The following is a 17,861-nucleotide window of genomic DNA, read 5'->3' on the forward strand; positions in this document are numbered from 1 at the left end:
AATGACATTCTACAGGGGGCTCTAGCGCAGTAACCGCCGACTGCCGGAGCTCCGTGATGTGGGATGCCTCGCCGCTGGTATCGACGAACATACCTCGACTTTGTCCTTCACACCGACTCACAAATTCCCTCATTGCCATTACGTGGTGCTTGTAGTCAATGGCCAACTGCTTGAGTGGGATTGATTCGCATTATGTGCGTGTATCGCGCCACCGCAGACATGGCGCCAGGAATCAGACGGAGGGGGCCCGGTTAGTGTGTACTTAGACCTGTACCTTGCTTGTGCTGGACCTATTACGTAGGAGGGGTTACCAGCTGTAAATGACGAATGGATGAATTATCTTCGTCAGAGATAGCCGCCACGCTCTGACGTCCAAATGCGGATCATGATTAGGTTCAGCTTAGAGTTCTGCAGCAGCGCTTCACAACCTCCTCAAATTGGCCTTTCTCCCTCTTTTAGATCTGCGTCGAGAAGCTCTCAGGTTGTGCTGAAGAAAATATCACAGAGGGCAGGGAAAAAAATTAAGAGCCCCGCCAACTGATAGCATCGCATTAAGGGCCGATAAGAGCTTCTTGTCGCCAATTCCCCTCATGCCACTTTGAACTACACCAGCATCCCATATCCTGTATATCTTATCCACCACTTAATATTGTTTATCCTTGGGCTCACGGGCGACGGGCCCCCTTAAATGCCTCTCCAGCATTACCTAGATTTCTTTCCAGGGCCCATTGACATCCTCTTAACCTTTCGTCGCTTCTTTCAACGCATCTGGCAGGCCCTCTTTCGCGGCATCGGATACACCACGGCGGCCTCCTTCGCGAATCTACCGCCCACGATGTCTGTCAAGAAGAAGATTGCCGTCATGACCTCGGGAGGCGACTCCCCAGGCATGAACGCCGTTGTTCGCGCCGTTGTCCGCATGACCATCCATATGGGCTGTGACGCCTTTTGTGTCTACGAGGGATACGAGGGTCTGGTGCAGGGCGGCGACTTCATCAAGAAGATGGGCTGGGACGATGTCAGAGGCTTCCTGTCCGAGGGCGGCACCCTGATTGGAACTGCTCGATGCATGGCCTTTTACGAACGACCCGGCCGATTGACGGCGGCCAAGAACATGGTGCTCAACGGCATCGACGCCCTCATTATCTGCGGAGGTGACGGCTCTCTTACCGGCGCTGACAAGTTCCGGGCTGAATGGCCGTCATTGATTGACGAGCTCGTCGCCAACGGGGAATTGACCGCCGAGCAGGTTGCGCCGTATAGGCACCTGAACATCGTCGGTCTCGTCGGATCCATTGACAATGACTTGTCCGGCACGGATGCGACAATTGGCTGCTACTCGGCCCTGTCGCGTATCTGCGAAATGGTCGACTACATCGAGGCGACGGCTTCTTCGCACTCTCGTGCTTTCGTTATTGAGGTCATGGGACGACACTGCGGATGGCTGGCTCTGCTGGCGGGCGTTGCAACGGGAGCAGACTTTGTCTTTATCCCTGAGCGGCCAAGAGATCATGATTGGCGAGAGGATATGAAGCTCGTGGTTCAACGGGTAAGTTTTTTAATTATACTATTCTTTGAACCTCTAAAACATACGACTAATCTTACTTTTTTTTTTCCCCTATCAGCACCGCAACATGGGAAAGAGAAAGACGATCGTCATCGTCGCAGAGGGCGCCCGCGATAAAAATGGCAACAAGATTACACCCTCTGAAATCAAAGATCTGCTGGCAGACACCAGCGAGGGAGGCCTCGCCCTCGATACTCGAATCACTACATTGGGACATGTCCAGAGAGGAGGCACAGCTGTGGCCTACGACCGCATGCTTGCTACCTTACAAGGTGTTGAGGCTGTAAAGGCTGTGCTGGAGGCCACTCCCGAGACCGAAACTTGCTTCATTGCTATCAACGAGAACAAGATTGTGCGAAAGCCGCTTATGCAGGCCGTTAAGGAGACGAAGGAGGTCGCTGTTGCCGTTGACGCCAAGGATTTCGAAAAGGCCATGAGCCTACGAGACACCGAGTTCTCAGACCAATACAAGTCCTACTTGACGACTACAAACGTTCTGATTGATGACCACAAGCTACCCGAGAAAAGCGTTAGTATCTTTCCCACCTTGAAGATGGTATTGATTACTGATATCCCCTTTAGCGAATGAAGATTGGATTCATCAACGTTGGCGCTCCTGCTGGTGGTATGAATGCCGCTGTGCGCGCAGCTGTTGCATACTGCATCTCTCGTGGGCACGAGCCCCTTGCTATCCACAATGGCTTCGCTGGGTTCGCTCGCCACCATGGTGATTCGCCTCTCGGGGCTGTCCGACCGTTCAACTGGCTCGAGGTTGATGGCTGGGCTAGCAAAGGTGGCTCTGAGATTGGTACCAACCGTGAACTCCCTTCAGAGTCCGGCATGGAACTAATTGCCAATCTCATCGAAGAGTATGAGTTTGATGCTCTTTTCATTGTTGGTGGTTTCGAAGCATTCCACGCCGTCTCGGAGCTGCGCAAGGCTAGGGATCAGTATCCATCACTCTGCATCCCCCTTTGCCTCTTGCCGGCAACAATCTCCAACAACGTTCCAGGCACCGAGTACTCGTTGGGATCGGACACTTGTCTAAATGAGCTGGTCAACTACTGCGACAAGATTAAGCAGTCCGCTTCAGCCACCCGCCGCCGTGTCTTTGTTATCGAGACTCAGGGTGGGCGCTCCGGCTACGTTGCTACACTGGGAGGCCTCAGTGTGGGAGCCTCTGCTGTCTACATCCCTGAAGAAGGAATCAGCCTCGAGATGCTTAACGCGGACGTCAAGCACCTCAAGGAGGTTTTCAACCAGGACAAGGGCCAGTCTCGCGCAGGCCGCCTTATCCTGATCAACGAGAAGGCCAGCAAAGTCTACGATGCGAAGCTCATTGCCAACATTATTCGCGAGGAAGCTCATGACCGCTTCGAAAGCCGAGAGAGCGTTCCCGGCCACGTGCAGCAAGGTGGTGTCCCTTCGCCCATGGATCGATGCCGTGCTGTCCGTCTGGCCATCAAGTGTATCGAGCATCTCGAGGATTTTGGCCGCAATGCGCACAACCGAGTGAAGAAGGATCCCAACAGCACAAGCGTCATTGGTATTCAAGGCTCCGAGGTCGTATTCACACCGATTGTAGAGCTTGAAGAGAATGACACAGATTGGCCCAACAGAAGACCCAAGGCTGCCCACTGGTTGGACATGCGAGAGGTGGTGGACATTCTGGGCGGAAGACCGCCTTATCCCAAGCCAGAGAAGAGCTTAACAGGACTTGTTGCGAAGGATACGAAGCGTGGACTTTATTCGGGTGGGGACTAATGGGTGCTATGCTGGTTCTTTTTTTCCTTGTTTCTTGGGTTAATGAAAAGGATGAGTATACAATTTACTTTATAGGTAGTTTTTGGTTCAATAGTGCAACAAAAGGAACTGAAAAAGACAGAAGAAAAAAAAAAAACAAGACAAATTAAAAAAAGAGAGAAAAAAAGATAGCACCAATAAAAAAAAATTCATCATTACTAGTATCACGATATTTGTTTCGATGGCTGTGTCCCCAGCTGGCTCCGCACCAGAGCCGCAGCACCTGCGAGGCCACCAACGGTTCTCCATCGGCCATACCGCTAGGAAATATATGAGCAAATGGGATATTGCCGAGCTTTAGATGCCGCTTTGGACATGACCTGCAGCAGAGGAGCTTGGAGATGCGCTCCGTAAGGCATGAAGCGCGCTGGAGCCCGAGGCGTTCCTTGCAGCACATCGCAGTGCTAGCATCTACAGACAAGACGAGAGTTGATGGCGGAGTTTGTGCATGTGGCTGCGCATGGCCCCGGTCCTTGGACCTGCGTTGCGGGCTACAGCAGTCATTAATTAGCGGGCGCTGCTAGTAGGCATTAGTACACATGTTGTATCTGTTTAGAACTGCATCTGCGGTGATTCAAGTTAATCTCCATCGCATCTGGGACCGGTATGCAGCGCTTAATCTATCGCAAGGCACTTGAATATTCTTCTTCATCATTGTCCATGTCGTATGCAACACTTCCATGAATCACGTTCTCTCATGTCATGGCGTCGAGGGCAATGCCGCCACACCCACACACCTTCACCTGCACCCCTCTTCCCTCCTTCTCGTGGCCAGCCGCCGGTAGTAGCGAGTTTTTTTTTGGGGTCACGATGCCAGGGTTTTAGTGACGCATGTGACGGGGGTGCCCTCTTCGTCTTGGCCATCCCATCCCTGGTCCCAGGCCGGGCTGCTGATGCGCAAAGAGCCGGGACGGCAAGAGAGGGAGAGGTTGGCTGTGACGCCATGACCCTTTCGAATGCTACTACCTGCTGCTACTACCATCTATTCGTGCTGCTACGCTCTGGCTCTGGCTGAGAGAAGAGAGACGAGATGGATGGACGCCTCGTCAGGCTTGGATGCTTGGTGTGGTTCGCGGCGCATGTCACCGGATAGAGGGCCACTGCGAACTGCGTACTATGTATTACTCGTAATGCTAGCATGAAGAACAAACAAGTAATAATATGGAGCAGCTTTTAAAAGCGAGTAATACATGGTGTATGTATACAGTACTCGTGCTTTTCGTCTTGACATCTCTTTCGAGAAGGCCATGGAACGGCAAGGAACACTATTGGCATCAAGAGAGGGGAGGGTCCCGGCTCAAAGACGCCTAACCAGGGGCTGTCCCTCGATTCACTATGCCATCATGATGCTGTGTCCCCCCTCGTTGGGCTGCTAGCGAGTACCTGAAAGGCCAAAGAAGAAAAAAAAGAAAATTAATTAAGTGAGGGCGAGTAAATGAAAAAAGAACGCAGCATCGGTAGCAAAAGATGGGCAATCTAGCCTGCTGCACCATTGCGTCAGGGATTCAAAGGAACGGCTTTTGGCGCCCCCATGCCAGGCGCTAAGGTGGGAGCTTTGGCTCTAGAGGAGAGACAAGTTGGGTTGGGCTGGAATCGTTAGAGGGGTGGGGTGGGTGAGTGGATGGGGAAGCTTCACAGCCCACCGCCGGGATGGAGCCAAGCCGGGGGTGGTTGGTGGTGTGTATGCGGTCGACAGCAGAAAAGCAGTACAAAGAAGAAGAAGAGAGAGAGATGAAGGAGAATAGAGCAAGGCAAGAGGGAGGGTCATGGCCCTCGCAGAACCCGGTGGCTGCGCCTTTCACAGGCGACGCCGTTGAAGTGAGGCTTTCGGAAAGGTTGAGAAATGGGCGTTTGCACACCAGGCTGGAGGCGGGGGCCACGCATGGACCGAGCCGCTGCTACGGCGCTCAGAAGTAGATTTCTGGCTTTTGGAGGCGGGCGGGCTGTGTTCCTGTTAGTCTGGCGTAAAGCGCGAGAGCACTAACAGCTGTTAGCGAGGCTGGGAGAATCTCTTGACAGACTTTGGTTTGCTCTCTGCTGCGTTTCTGTGGTTTGCTGTTTCTGCTGCTGCGTTTTACGTACTGCATTAACAATCTGAACTCTGTTAATCGATAGCACCTTGGCGGTGTCTCACATGCAAGCGCCCAAGCCAGCCAGTGGTGGCCTTTCTTTGGGAGCATCGTCACGGTAGCCAGTACCTAGTAGTAGTATTGCCATCTTTACATCAAGGCGCTATTGCAACACCGCCTGCAAACAAACCTATTGCTGTTGCTGACACTACAGTATGTACCTCGTAGTACTTGATGTCTAGTCGTATATATACTCTATACTCCATATATGCATTCTGTAATCTCATGTACCGCCGCACCTCGTCCGCCATGATGAATGCAGCAAGTCTTGTCCCCGCTTAGGCTCCAAAATGGACCGAACAAAGAGTCAGAGCACAGCAGTGTGGTGTTTCAGCATCCCATCCAAGCGCCCCCAAAAACAAGACGAGCAGAAAAGAGTCCAGAAACAAAGCAGAGAAACTTGGCCTTTGAGCTCTCGAGTCCGCTCTCGGTATCGTCTGGTGGCGCATTTCTCTGGGATGGCCCCTGGTTTCTTTTTTGGGCTCTTATGCATCTGATTTGACAGAGACATCAGGTCAGGTTCTAGCACTAGCACCAGCAACTTCTGATCGCCTGAGCCCAGTTCCAGCGGGATGACGTTTGGCCAACCCCCTGTCGCCAGCTGATACTGCCTTGCTGCCTCTAAAAAGTCATCACTGCCCCTCTGGCCGTTGGCGCCCGCCTGGAGCTGCTGCCAGACCAAGGCTAGAAAATCGTCGAAATCAGCGCCGGGGCTCTTTTTATTTGTCCTCTCCCCCGCCTCCCCTTCGCTTTGCCGTCCGCCTCTGCACACTGCATTTTGTCTAGTTTCGTCGCTGCGCACCTTGTTCGACGCCCTTTTCCCGTTTCCGACTTCGAGTCTCTCGCTTGCCGCGTGCGCGTGCTCTCTCTTTGTCTGTTTGGAAAAAAGAAAAAAGAAAGGTGAGTGCCCGCGCTTCTCTTTCACGCTCTGCCGCTCTCTTCTCTTTGGCAAACGTCACAAGGGAGGGCATTTCGTCTCAGCCGCATGACGTTCCCACCTGGACCCCGCTTCGACTCCTCCCGCTTATACTGATTGATAAAGCAGAAGTCACCGCAGAAGACGCTTGTCCGGCTTTTTTGTTACTCAGACACACCACACAAAGAGGAGCGCAGAGCTTCCTCTTGAGACTTAAGACTTGAGACTCGCGGCACACGAGACCGACCAGCCAAAGAAGCTTAAAAAAAAAAGACACAAGGCACGCAGAACAATGGCCTATCGAGACCGGGACCAGGACTATCGTCGGTCCGCCGTCGAGTTTGACGACATCCGCACTCGCACCGTTACCCGCAGCCCCGCGCCACCAAGAGCTCGCCGCGGCGAGTTTGAGGAGATTGATGTGCGCTTCCGTGAGCGAGATGGCGATCTGCCTGACTTCATGAGATCTCGACGGCCCGAGGCTGGCCCCATGGTCCTGCGCCCGCGCGAAGATCCCTACGAGCAGCGCCAGCCGCGCGAGCCTGTCTTCCGTGAGGAGCGCCTTGTGCGCCGCGCCCAGAGCGTCGCGCCCGAGGAAGAGATTCGATTCACCGAGAAGATTCGCAGCCCCTCGGTTGCCCGGCGCAGGTCTCCCTCGCCCAGAGCCGGGGCCGTCCGATATGTTGAGCCCACCGACACTTCTGAGCACATCCGCATCATTGAGAGAGAGCGTGAGCGTGAGCGGGTGCCCTCTCCGTCGCCCTCACCGCCACCAGCTCCTCCCGTTGTTCGCGGCCCCGTTATAGAGCGTGAGGTTATTACTCACTACACAGACATTGACCATGGTGAGTGGTTTTTCTTTTCTCGCTACAGAAATCCCGGTTGTTTGGGCGTTGTCAAATAGAGTTCGATGCTAACGGGTCTTTAGGCATGATTCAAGCCAGGCCGCCATCCCCGCCTCCAGCGGCCCGGGCCCGGTCCCGCCCGAGAGAGCGCGAGACACGCGAGACTGACATTGACATTTCTCTGTCCAAGGGCCGCACTGGAGTGGAAGTTGACATTCATCGATCCGCCAGCCGCACTCGCTCCAAGAGCCGTGAGAGGCGCTCCAGCCGCTTTTATGATGACGACATTGTCGTCCGCCGCGACCTCAAAATTGATGAGACCAGAAGCCGTCGGAGGGCTCACTCAGCCGCCGCGCGCCCTGTTGAGGATGACGAGGCTGAGTACATTACGTCCAAGGTCGACGGCCGTGGACGAATGGGCGAGGCTTGGGGAGGCGCTACCAGGGATTGGGCCATCGTCGATGTGCCGCCCGGAACTGAGCGGATACGCATGGACGGTATTGGCGGCGCAGCCACCGACACTACTTGGTCCAAGTACAGCGGCGTGAGGAGGACCAAGTTCGTCCCGGAGCGAGAGAGGGATATCAGAGATGATTTATCCAACAGAGCCCCCTCTCCGCCTCCTGGTCTCGGCCGCGAGCGTGTCAGCGTGTCCGTCCTCGACCGTGACCGTGAGATTGAAATTGACAGAGTCACCGACAGGAGGCAGCCTAAGGAGATGTGGACCGAGATCACCAAGGACCTGGTCATCCGAGAGGCTATCGAGGAGCTCGGATATGAATACGAGGAGACTGACATGTTCTTCTATGTCATGGACTACATGAAATATGTAAGTCTTGTTGTTGCGATGCCTTTAAACCTTGACCGAAACAAGTCTGCTAACATAATGGTTCCCGCAGGATGACGTTCTGAAGTTGACTGAGCTATCTGATGATATTCGACGATCCAGGCGACAGCGAGCGCGCGACAGCATCCGGATTGAGCGTGATTATTATGAGGACATTGACCGAAGGTCCTATGACAGACGCCCAGCACCAACAGCCCCTCGGCGAGATGACCGCGAGCGCATCAGGGAAACGGAGGTGATTTACGACCGTGCTCCCTCCGCTCGCTATCGTTAAACGACATTGTGCTCTTTCACTTTAAAAATAGCTCAGTTGAATCAACAGTTTGAGGGGATAAGAAACTAAATGAATTTGCATGTCAGAGAGCGAGTTATCATGATGCATCATCTCTTGAGTGTTTTGGGATCCGAGTCGCTTATTACTCAGAAGCAAGAAAAAAACAGCTTGCTCAAAAGAGAAGGAGAATGTAAAGCGGAGATGATATAAACTGAGTCAGCTGAGCGGTCGAGAGACGACGATGGAAAGGCGGGCGAGAAGTTGGATGGTTTACTTTTTTCTTTTCATATTCCACTTTCTGATTTTCCTCATGTCTAACGATCGATGAATGCTTGATGACGATTTGGGAGTTTTACATTGACGATCTGTTTTATTTTATTTTTATTTTTATTTTTTCTCTCTTACATGTAATGAATAACGAAAAGGCAAATAAATAAAAAAACACTCTACATAATATCTTATATCTTGTTATCTTTGACTTACTTATGGTAAGTCAGTCATGTCTCGGCTCCTCACTGTCAGGTACTGGTAAGATGTAGTGAATTCGTTGATCCAGAGCAGCCACATGGCCTATGAGAATTAGACGGTTGATGACAATAGCCAACGATATCAGAGGTGATGGTAATAGACGCTTGATGTTTCCCTCATGTTTCGGAGTCAATTGATGAGGTGGCCCGCCCTCATCAGAGGAAAGGGAATGGGTAGAGTCGGGATAGGATGAAACAAAGACCCTGTCCAAAACTTAAGTCCATGGAGATGATGTTGGTTGGCTACATCCTTTTAGCCGTTGGCGTGATGGTGGCGGATCACAAACTGGAATCGTAAATGGCTTGCAGCGCGTGCATGCAATCACTTTGAGTTTAACTGGTACTTGTACTCTCTGTCCAGTGTCCATTTGAATTATGTAGAAGAAGAATAGATATCTTTACTCAACTCTTCTGTTATTTGTAAAAAGGGCACAACCCAGGACTTTTCTCCCGATGATGTCCTTTGAAGGCTCAAGGAACCGTAGAAGAAGTACAAGGCGTTTCCGCTGATGAACCTGCCTGATCGCCAACGGCTTTTAAAAACACTTAACAAGGCGCCTTGATGGCTGGCTGTATACCGACCTGCGCGATGGTAACTAAAGTCTAGTTGACCTAATGGCAAGTATCTATATAATTCGCATTAAGAGGTACAAATGTAAAAAAAAAAAAAAAAAAAAAAAAAAAACCTTGAATCTTACTGCCTTTAATGAGCTAACTGAGGAATTGTTATACAGAGCGGCGATAAGAAGCGATGTTACTTTAAGATGCTGGCTGATATCGGCTACAAGGAGATTGAGGTTTCCTTCACTTCCACTTTGCAGGCTGATTTTGATTTTATACGCCGCCTGATTGAGACACCTGGAGCTATTCCCGACGATGTCTGGCTGCAGGTTCTGTTGCCCTGTTGCGGGGGAACTGATTAAGCGGACCGTCGGGTCTCTAAAGGGGGGCCAAGAAGGGAATTACTATTCACATTTACCTCGCCACCAGCGAGTGCTTCTGGAAAGTTGTTTTCAACTTCTTCCAGGAACAGGCTCTGGAACTGACTACACGGTGTATGAAGCTGGTCCGGCCCCTCACCAAGGACGACCCTTCCACGTCCGGCACTGAATGGGCCTTTGAGTGCAGCCCTGAGACCTTCTCTGATACTGAGCCCAGCTTCGTCCTCCAGGTCTGTGATGCTGTCAAGGCTGCTTGGGGGCCTTCAGTGGAAAATCTCATCATCTTCAACCTGCCCACCACAGGGTATCCACCCGAACAATGACTTTTTAGATCTTAGTAGTATTATTGACACGGTTAAGACCTGCAACAAGATTCCCGCATCAGGAAGCTTCGGGAGCGCGAGGGCAAGACGTTCGATGACAAGTGGCAGATGCCATACCTGCCCCTGGATCCTCAAGATATCAGGCGTATATACGAGGCTGTCATTTGTGTCAACTCATAGAAAGGCAAGGGAGGCGCTGTCAGGCTCATTCTGTATGGCCTGTTGCTGGATCTGCATCGCGGCCTGAAAGTTGCCTTTTCCAAGGTTGCCCAGAAGAGAGCTGATGAGCTTGGCGGAGAGATGCTGCCTTCTGAGATTACAGAGCTCTTTGAGCAGACTTAACTCCTCAGCAACAATCCGCGCTTCGGCATCTTGACTATGATATTACCACCGACAGATCTAAATTTCCGGCACCCGTGACACCCAGCAAGACACCCGTCACAAAGGATCTCATGCGTGTGCTTAATGGTGTGGTTTTGGTCGACAGAAGGGAGTTTAAAGCTTGAGAGCCGCGGCAACGGTCCTATTTCCAGTTTGGGCAACCCCCTGAGAGGCGTCGATGTCAATTTGGATGTCCATTACTATAAGGAACACGCTATTGTAGGGGTCTGTGTGTCAAGGCTGCTACGTATATATAGTGTATGGCGGCTGGAAGCAGTATGAAAGTATGGGGTGTGGGTATTCACGAAGATGCGAGTGTGTATGGTCACCTTGCTGAGGTGAATCTGAATGGCAATGTCAGCAATGTGAATGGATCTACCTAAATTAACAAAACAACATATTTACATGTTTCGGATATACCTGAGGAGATACAAGAAGAGGAAGAAGAAATAACAAAGCAAGAAGTTGCTTGCATGCTGGATGGAAGTGTGACAAGAACGATGTGAGGAAGAAAAGTCACCTGTTGCAAAAATCTATACCTTGAGGAAGAGAAGAGTGTTGGGTTGCATGAAAGGGAAAAAAGGAGAGCCCACAAATGGCATAAAAAATGCATCAGAAGATGTTACCTAGTAGATATGAAGTGTATGCTCGCTTTTACTGTTTGGGATAAATCGCTGAAGTGTCAATAGGAACGAACCATTTACATAGACAAGCGTGTTACGATTGATTCAGTATCACAAATTCGTGCGAGGGCTTAGCTCTGATGGACTGCTCTTGAAATAAACAATCCTATAATCTCTTCTCTTAATTACTTTTTTTTTTCTTTTTGCGCTTTGTTCTCGTTTGAATGCATGGGTTTTGACACCGTATCCGCATTTACAAGCAAGAATGAGGCAAAAACTGCCATATGGAGTCGTTGCTGTGGAAGCTGTGGAGAAGTATTTTGATTCTACGGAGTACAAAGAGACACTGTCGGGCGGGGAATAATAGAAGCCTTTCGAAGGGTGGCTGTAACCGGATACTGTGCGAGCTTTTGCACGTCGGCGCGGCACATGCTTTGTTTGTGTGAACATGGCTGTATGGGCCTCTCGTATACGAGGGGGGAGGAGAAAGACCCCCAACACCATATGCGGCGTGCTGTATGACGGAGCTTGGGGTGCAGAAAAGCGCTGTGCAATGATGCGCATAATTCACGGTCTGCATGAACACACTTGGACGAAGGCCTGGCTCTCTTGACCCCGCTTGCCTGGGCGAGCTTCTTTTCGATTCTTAGGCCCATAACAAGAGTGAGGCTCAAAGCCCGTATAGCAGGTACCGCAGGTAGGCAGATGCTAATAGCGGGGTTCCGGGCATCTGCATGTCGTTGACTCAGAGGAGGGTTGCTGGACTTGCAAGGTACCAGGCCCTCACATGACGGCGTTGGAAGCAGAGCTGCAACACTAGCAGCTTCCATGTCCGGGCCAGATGGGCGGCAGCGAGGATGACGCATATTTGCCACTCCCTGCTGATCCCCTGGGAGCCCTATCGGTTGCCCAGGGCCCTGCATCCGCAGCAGAAGCGACGATTCGGTCTTATCAACGGCCCTTCTGCTTCTGCTAATGCATAAACCGAGAGCGTGCAAGTATATTGCATGTACCTTTTGTCTTCACAGTCCATCCAGCAAAGAATGAAGGCGAGCGAAATGCAGCTGCTGCAGTTGCACGTGCTCGCCGCCGCCGGGAAGGCAACTTGGCGGGAACCCTTGGATCGGCCGCCCCGCTATCCCAGAAAGCTTTTCGCGCCGCCTCAGCTGCGTTAAACGAGGTTTCGCCGGCGTCGCCCTTGCAGGTCTACCCCTCGCAAAGAAAGAGAAGTTGCGGCCTAAAATCCAGCCACGGCTGTCGCTGATTCGACAGGCAGCGCTGGGTGGGCCCCGGGAAAAACCATCCTCCCGCGCCGCGCCCGGCTGCTGCTCGCTCTGCAGCTGTCACTTCTGCTGTTTTTGCTCGCATTCCCAACGCCTGAGACCCTCCCCGGAAGCACCGCTAAAAGGCCGCCGCCACTTGGTGCTCGCTGCCCACAGCCCGCCCAGCTCAGCTGTCGGCTCTCCTGCTCCAGCGGCACTCCAGCGTGCTGTGCGTAGGTTGTTTGTCCGATCTAGATTTCCAGGCATAAACTCTATTCGTTATCGCATTCTCAACAGAGCTCGTAGTTTCACTTCCTTCTCTCTCACTTTCTTCTCCCAAAAACAACAAACAAGGCCTGAAGCCGTCACCTCCACCTGATCTTGGCCTTTACCTGCAGCCATTCATTTCTCGACTGGCTTTTTTCTTTCGGCCCTCGCTGCTCTGGGTGTGCTTCTTTTTGTTTCTCTCAGCCCGGAACGCTCTTTAGCAGGTCCCTCTCCTCTCCCCTCTGGGCCCTTCTCAAGTAGCGCCCAAACAGGCATCCGGCAGCTGCTGCAAGCAAGTGGCGGTAGCAACCTTAGCCCCGTCATCCCACAGAAACTGCCCCCTGCACCGGGACTGCTATTTGGAGCGCCAGACCCTCTGTGCGGTCCGTCGACCCTATTCGCTCTCTTCCCTCACCACCTACGTCTGCTTCTGACCGTAATACAGCCAGGCAGCTGTTGGGATCCTCACGATTCGGCCTTGATTAGGGACCAAGATAAAGGGAAAAAAAAATTATACATCAACAAAAACAATAGACCGCCCTTTCGCTTTTCTTCCTGCCTTGTCGAACCAAACCGACTACGTGCATCCCACAAGGCTACCTCTTTTTTTTTCTTCTTTATTTCATTTTACTTTTCTCTCTTTAAACTCGCCGACTCCGCCTTGGGAACCTCCCCCGCGCCTACGCCCTTATTTTTTTTCCCTTTCCCCCCCTTGGTGCAAACACGTGTAGCTGCACCTAACATCGACACGGCGTTTCCCACCAGCATCAGCAGCGCCCTTTTGGTTGACGCATGAGAGGACGCTTTCAAGACCGCAATCATGTCGGGCTCAGAAATTAATACGGTGCTCGCGAACTCGCTGTCTCCAGGTTAGTGGTGGTGGAACAGAGAAGAAAAATCTCGTCCGCAGGATACCCTCGCTGCGCACCCCTCTTGAGGGGCACTTCGTTCGGCTAGAGATGATATCATTTCTTTGCTGATGGAGGGCCTCACTCGATCGGAATCAGCAGAAAAACGTCGGAAATCAAGTACCGAGTATCGTTAGCTGACTCAAAGAAAAATTTATAGATGCGAACCTGCGAAACGCCGCCGAACAACAACTCACTCAGGCAGCGGAGAGTAACTTCGTACGTTATCCCACCTCCCTTGAGTCAACGAAAGAATCGATCGCAGACAACTGACATTTTTTTTTTCTCTATTTGTTTTCGTCATATAGCCGCTGTATCTCGCTACACTCGTCCAAGAACTTGCCAACGACCAAGCAGAGGGCTCCATCCGAGCCGCTGCCGGTATTGCCCTCAAAAACGCCTTCACAGCCAGGGATTTCGCTCGGCAACAGGAGCTACAGTCAAAATGGCTGCAGCAGACAGACGAAGAGACCAAGAGCCGCGTAAAGCAGCTGACACTGCAGACCCTGTCCTCGAGCAACACTCAGGCTGGTACTGCCGCCGCCCAGGTTATCTCTTCAATTGCTGCAATTGAGCTTCCCCGCGGCCAGTGGACGGACTTACTGTCCTTCCTCGTGAAAAACGTCAGCGAAGGCGCCGATCACCAGAAGCAGTCTTCTCTTACCACCATTGGCTACATCTGCGAAAGCCAAGATCCGGAGCTGCGACTAGCTCTTGTTGCCCACTCCAACGCCATTTTGACAGCCGTCGTACAGGGCGCCCGAAAGGAGGAGACCAACGTCGAAGTCCGACTCGCTGCCATCACAGCCCTCGGCGATTCCCTCGAGTTTGTTGCCAATAACTTCAAGCATGAGGGCGAGCGGAACTACATCATGCAGGTCGTTTGCGAGGCCACCCAGGCCGACGATTCGAGAATCCAGCAGGGAGCTTTCGGCTGCCTGAACCGCATCATGGGTCTCTACTACGAGAACATGCGCTTCTACATGGAGAAGGCCCTCTTTGGACTGACCATTCTCGGGATGAAATCTGAGGATGAGGATGTTGCCAAGCTGGCCGTTGAGTTCTGGAGCACCGTCTGCGAGGAGGAAGTTTCCATTGAGGATGACAATTCGCAAGTCGAGAACGCCGACCAGATGCGCCCCTTCTACAACTTTGCACGAGTTGCCGCCAATGAGGTCGTTCCCGTGCTATTGACGCTTTTGACCAAGCAGGATGAGGATGCTACAGACGACGAGTACAACTTGTCCCGGGCTGCCTACCAGTGCCTGCAACTCTATTCTCAAGCTGTCAATTCCACCATCATCGGACCCGTTTTGGCCTTTGTTGAGGCAAACCTCAGGTCTGATGACTGGCACAACCGAGACGCTGCCGTCTCTGCTTTTGGCGCCATCATGGAGGGCCCCGATGAGAAGGTCTTGGAGCCCATCGTCAAGCAGGCCCTTCCTGTTCTGATCACCATGATGGACGACCAGTCCCTTCAGGTCAAGGACTCTACCGCCTATGCTCTTGGCCGTGTCACTGAGGCATGCTCGGAGGCCATTGATGCTCAGCAGCATCTTCCCACCCTCATTGCCTCCCTCTTCAAGGGCCTCATCAGCAACGCCAAGATGGCTCCGTCATGCTGCTGGGCCTTGATGAACCTCGCTGAGCGCTTTGCCGGCGACTTTGGCGCCGCCTCTAACCCAATCACCCCTCACTTCAACCAGGCCGTCAGCTCACTCCTCGATGTCACGGCCCGCCAAGATACTGAGACATCTGTTCGAACCGCTGCCTACGAGGTCCTGAACGTCTTTGTTCAAAACGCTGCCTCTGAGAGCTTGTCTGCCATTGCATCACTCTCCGATGTCATCATCAAGCGCCTGGAGGAGACCATTCCTCTGCAGTCTCAGGTTGTCAGCGTTGAGGACAAGCTGACATTGGAAGAGATGCAGAACAGCCTGTGCACTGTTCTTCAGGCCATCATCTCTCGTCTCGACAAGGAAATTGCTCCTCAGGGCGACCGCATCATGCAAGTCCTGCTTCAGATCCTCAGCACCATTGGAGGAAAGTCAAGCGTCCCAGAGGCCATCTTCGCTACCATCAGCGCTCTATCAACCACAATGGAGGAAGACTTCATCAAGTACATGGAGGCTTTCGTCCCATTCTTGTACAACGCACTTGGAAACCAAGACGAGCCTAGTCTCTGCTCGATGGCTATTGGCCTCGTTAGCGACATTACGCGATCCATGGGCGAGCGCAGCCAGCCTTTCTGCGACAACTTTATGAACTACCTTCTCAACAACCTTAGAGTGAGTTTTCTTTCTTTGCTTTCTTCATCTGACCATTCACATGAAGCTTTCATTGCTAACTTGACGTCACAGAGTACCACGCTTGCCAATCAGTTCAAGCCCGCTATTCTGCAGTGCTTTGGAGATATTGCTGGCGCCATTGGAGGCCACTTTGAGACCTATCTCTCTGTTGTTGCCCAAGTCTTGGAGCAAGCATCCACCGTCACCGCAACGCCCGAGGGCCCTGATGAGATGTTTTACTACGTCGTTTCATTGCGAGAAGGTATCATGGATGCATGGGGTGGCATTATCGGTGCCATGAAATCTAGTGGAAAGAGTAAGTTTGCCTTGAATGCACACGTATACTCTTCGCATACAACATTTACTGACAATTCTTTGCAGCCCAAATTCTTCAACAATACGTCGAATCCATCTTCCATCTTCTCAATCTTATCGGTAGCGATACCAGCCGTAGCGAATCGCTTATGAGGGCAGCTATGGGTGTCATCGGGTAAGGACTTATTTCAATTTCCGAGTTGAAAGATACAATATACTAACAGCATCCTCTAGTGACCTGGCTGACGCGTACCCCAACGGGGAGCTTATTGACGCTTTCCGACAGGGCTGGTTGACCGCCATGATCAAGGAGACCAAGACCAACCGCGATTTCCAGCCCCGCACAATAGAAACAGCTCGGTGGGCTCGTGAACAGGTCAAGCGCCAGCTGGGCGGCTCACAAGGTGTCATTGCTCAGTCTTGAGCGAGCTTTCTACCTTGGGCAATGAGCCTCTAATAATAACAAAGCCACAGCTGTTCCGTGCGTCACAATAACCGATGATCCAGACCAAGAGCACCTCGTTACAGCCTCCTACCGCACTCATAGCCTACACCTATCACCCCACACTTCCCCAGTTCAGCACAGCACATCAGATCAGCAACACGATCCCATGACCACTTCATATGTATATAGACCCTATGACACTACAGTAATCCAATACCCACTTTCACGAAAATCTTCTCTACACACATTACACAATATTCCTTTTTTTTTGTTGTTGAGTGGTTACAGTTCCCATATTTACAATTTTCCACATGTTCCCCTTTCAATCAATTTTAATTGTTGTCTTTTTACCCCCCTAGTCGTAACGATGGAATAGAGAAGTCATGTATGCCCCGTGCGCATCGAAAAGAGCGGCGGTGGCTAAACCAAAAGTCATGTAGAAAGGGAAAGGGAGTACAAAGGAGGCCGGCTATTCATCGTTTTGCTTTTCTTGGTTTCTTTACCCCCAGCAACAATCGCAGAAGTCAAAGCCCTCTTCGGTTCAGTTTCTGTGTTGGTGTTAAAGTCGTCGCATATTTCATCTATTGGATGCCCGTTCGAGTGAACGAGGCTTTGCATTTAGGAATGGCTCTTGTGATAGGTTTTTCGCAGGAGCGGCAACCGGCACGGTAGTGTTGGATGAAATATCAGGACACTAGGAGCGTGTGGGGGACTGTTTGTTTTGTAGCTCGACTCTCACCCTCGACTGGTGAGACGCAGCAAAGACGGAGAAAGGAAAGAGATTAAAACCCATATCAGACAAGTTCAGGGGAATGACTTTAGAACTAGAGAATCAAGTGATCTCGTTCCATGTACGATGGGCTTGAGCTATTCAGCCATCGTTAGATAGTGGCATCAGAAACTGCAAATGGAATTTTTGGTTGACCCCCCCTTAATACTGAATGAAAACTAGAGCTCTGTGTTTGAGTAGGCTAATGCTTTCGGTGTATGAATCATCTTTTCTGTTGCCTAAAGGGGCCTAACCGAGAGCTGCCCGGCGTGATTGCATTTGCCAGCCTATCTATCTAGGTAATATATTCGCACCGCTAATAATAATGGACACATTGGATACTGTTATGGATAGATAGATACCCAGTAGACAATAGCAACGTTATTCCATCTCATGGTTTATGCCAAAACACAAAAAAAAGGGGGTGGTGG

General features: G+C 51.6%; 4 protein-coding genes across 4 annotated transcripts; all 4 read left to right on the forward strand.

Annotated features, from left to right (window-relative positions):
* Nucleotides 1-273: 273 nt before the first annotated feature.
* On the forward strand, nt 274-3,519 carry TrAFT101_009931 (uncharacterized protein). Its single transcript, XM_024900075.2, has 3 exons — nt 274-1,549; nt 1,626-2,096; nt 2,150-3,519. Exons 1-3 carry the CDS (start codon nt 689-691, stop codon nt 3,329-3,331), a joined length of 2,514 nt encoding a protein of 837 aa, XP_024761136.2. The 5' UTR covers nt 274-688; the 3' UTR covers nt 3,332-3,519.
* A 2,049-nt stretch (nt 3,520-5,568) lies between these two features.
* Nucleotides 5,569-8,961, forward strand: TrAFT101_009932 (uncharacterized protein). Its single transcript, XM_024899977.2, has 4 exons — nt 5,569-6,399; nt 6,548-7,260; nt 7,344-8,089; nt 8,160-8,961. The coding sequence occupies exons 2-4, from the start codon at nt 6,708-6,710 to the stop codon at nt 8,379-8,381; spliced, it is 1,521 nt and encodes a 506-aa protein (XP_024761135.1). The 5' UTR covers nt 5,569-6,399; nt 6,548-6,707; the 3' UTR covers nt 8,382-8,961.
* A 536-nt stretch (nt 8,962-9,497) lies between these two features.
* Nucleotides 9,498-10,172, forward strand: TrAFT101_009933 (uncharacterized protein; the record flags this gene model as incomplete). The annotated part of the gene is made up of 3 exons (XM_066128801.1): nt 9,498-9,509; nt 9,643-9,798; nt 9,864-10,172. 3 exons carry the CDS (start codon nt 9,498-9,500, stop codon nt 10,170-10,172), a joined length of 477 nt encoding a protein of 158 aa, XP_065984925.1.
* Nucleotides 10,173-12,474: 2,302 nt separating this feature from the next.
* Nucleotides 12,475-17,628, forward strand: TrAFT101_009934 (uncharacterized protein). Its single transcript, XM_024909755.2, has 7 exons — nt 12,475-13,088; nt 13,151-13,574; nt 13,774-13,832; nt 13,922-15,901; nt 15,974-16,217; nt 16,283-16,391; nt 16,451-17,628. Exons 2-7 carry the CDS (start codon nt 13,526-13,528, stop codon nt 16,638-16,640), a joined length of 2,631 nt encoding a protein of 876 aa, XP_024761133.1. The 5' UTR covers nt 12,475-13,088; nt 13,151-13,525; the 3' UTR covers nt 16,641-17,628.
* Nucleotides 17,629-17,861: the final 233 nt, after the last annotated feature.

The sequence above is a fragment of the Trichoderma asperellum genome, chromosome 6, assembly GCF_020647865.1.
Source record: "Trichoderma asperellum chromosome 6, complete sequence".
Lineage (NCBI taxonomy): Eukaryota > Fungi > Ascomycota > Sordariomycetes > Hypocreales > Hypocreaceae > Trichoderma > Trichoderma asperellum.

Bases quoted from the DNA above. Each gene is read 5' to 3' on its own strand.
- TrAFT101_009931 (XM_024900075.2), top strand. From the start codon at position 689: ATGCCTCTCCAGCATTACCTAGATTTCTTTCCAGGGCCCATTGACATC. The intron at 1,550-1,625 runs GTAAGTTTTTTA...TTCCCCTATCAG, and splicing joins TGAAGCTCGTGGTTCAACGG to CACCGCAACATGGGAAAGAG. The intron at 2,097-2,149 runs GTTAGTATCTTT...TATCCCCTTTAG, and splicing joins ACAAGCTACCCGAGAAAAGC to CGAATGAAGATTGGATTCAT.
- TrAFT101_009932 (XM_024899977.2), top strand. From the start codon at position 6,708: ATGGCCTATCGAGACCGGGACCAGGACTATCGTCGGTCCGCCGTCGAG. The intron at 7,261-7,343 runs GTGAGTGGTTTT...ACGGGTCTTTAG, and splicing joins CTACACAGACATTGACCATG to GCATGATTCAAGCCAGGCCG. The intron at 8,090-8,159 runs GTAAGTCTTGTT...TGGTTCCCGCAG, and splicing joins TCATGGACTACATGAAATAT to GATGACGTTCTGAAGTTGAC.
- TrAFT101_009934 (XM_024909755.2), top strand. From the start codon at position 13,526: ATGTCGGGCTCAGAAATTAATACGGTGCTCGCGAACTCGCTGTCTCCA. The intron at 15,902-15,973 runs GTGAGTTTTCTT...TTGACGTCACAG, and splicing joins ACCTTCTCAACAACCTTAGA to AGTACCACGCTTGCCAATCA. The intron at 16,218-16,282 runs GTAAGTTTGCCT...AATTCTTTGCAG, and splicing joins CATGAAATCTAGTGGAAAGA to CCCAAATTCTTCAACAATAC.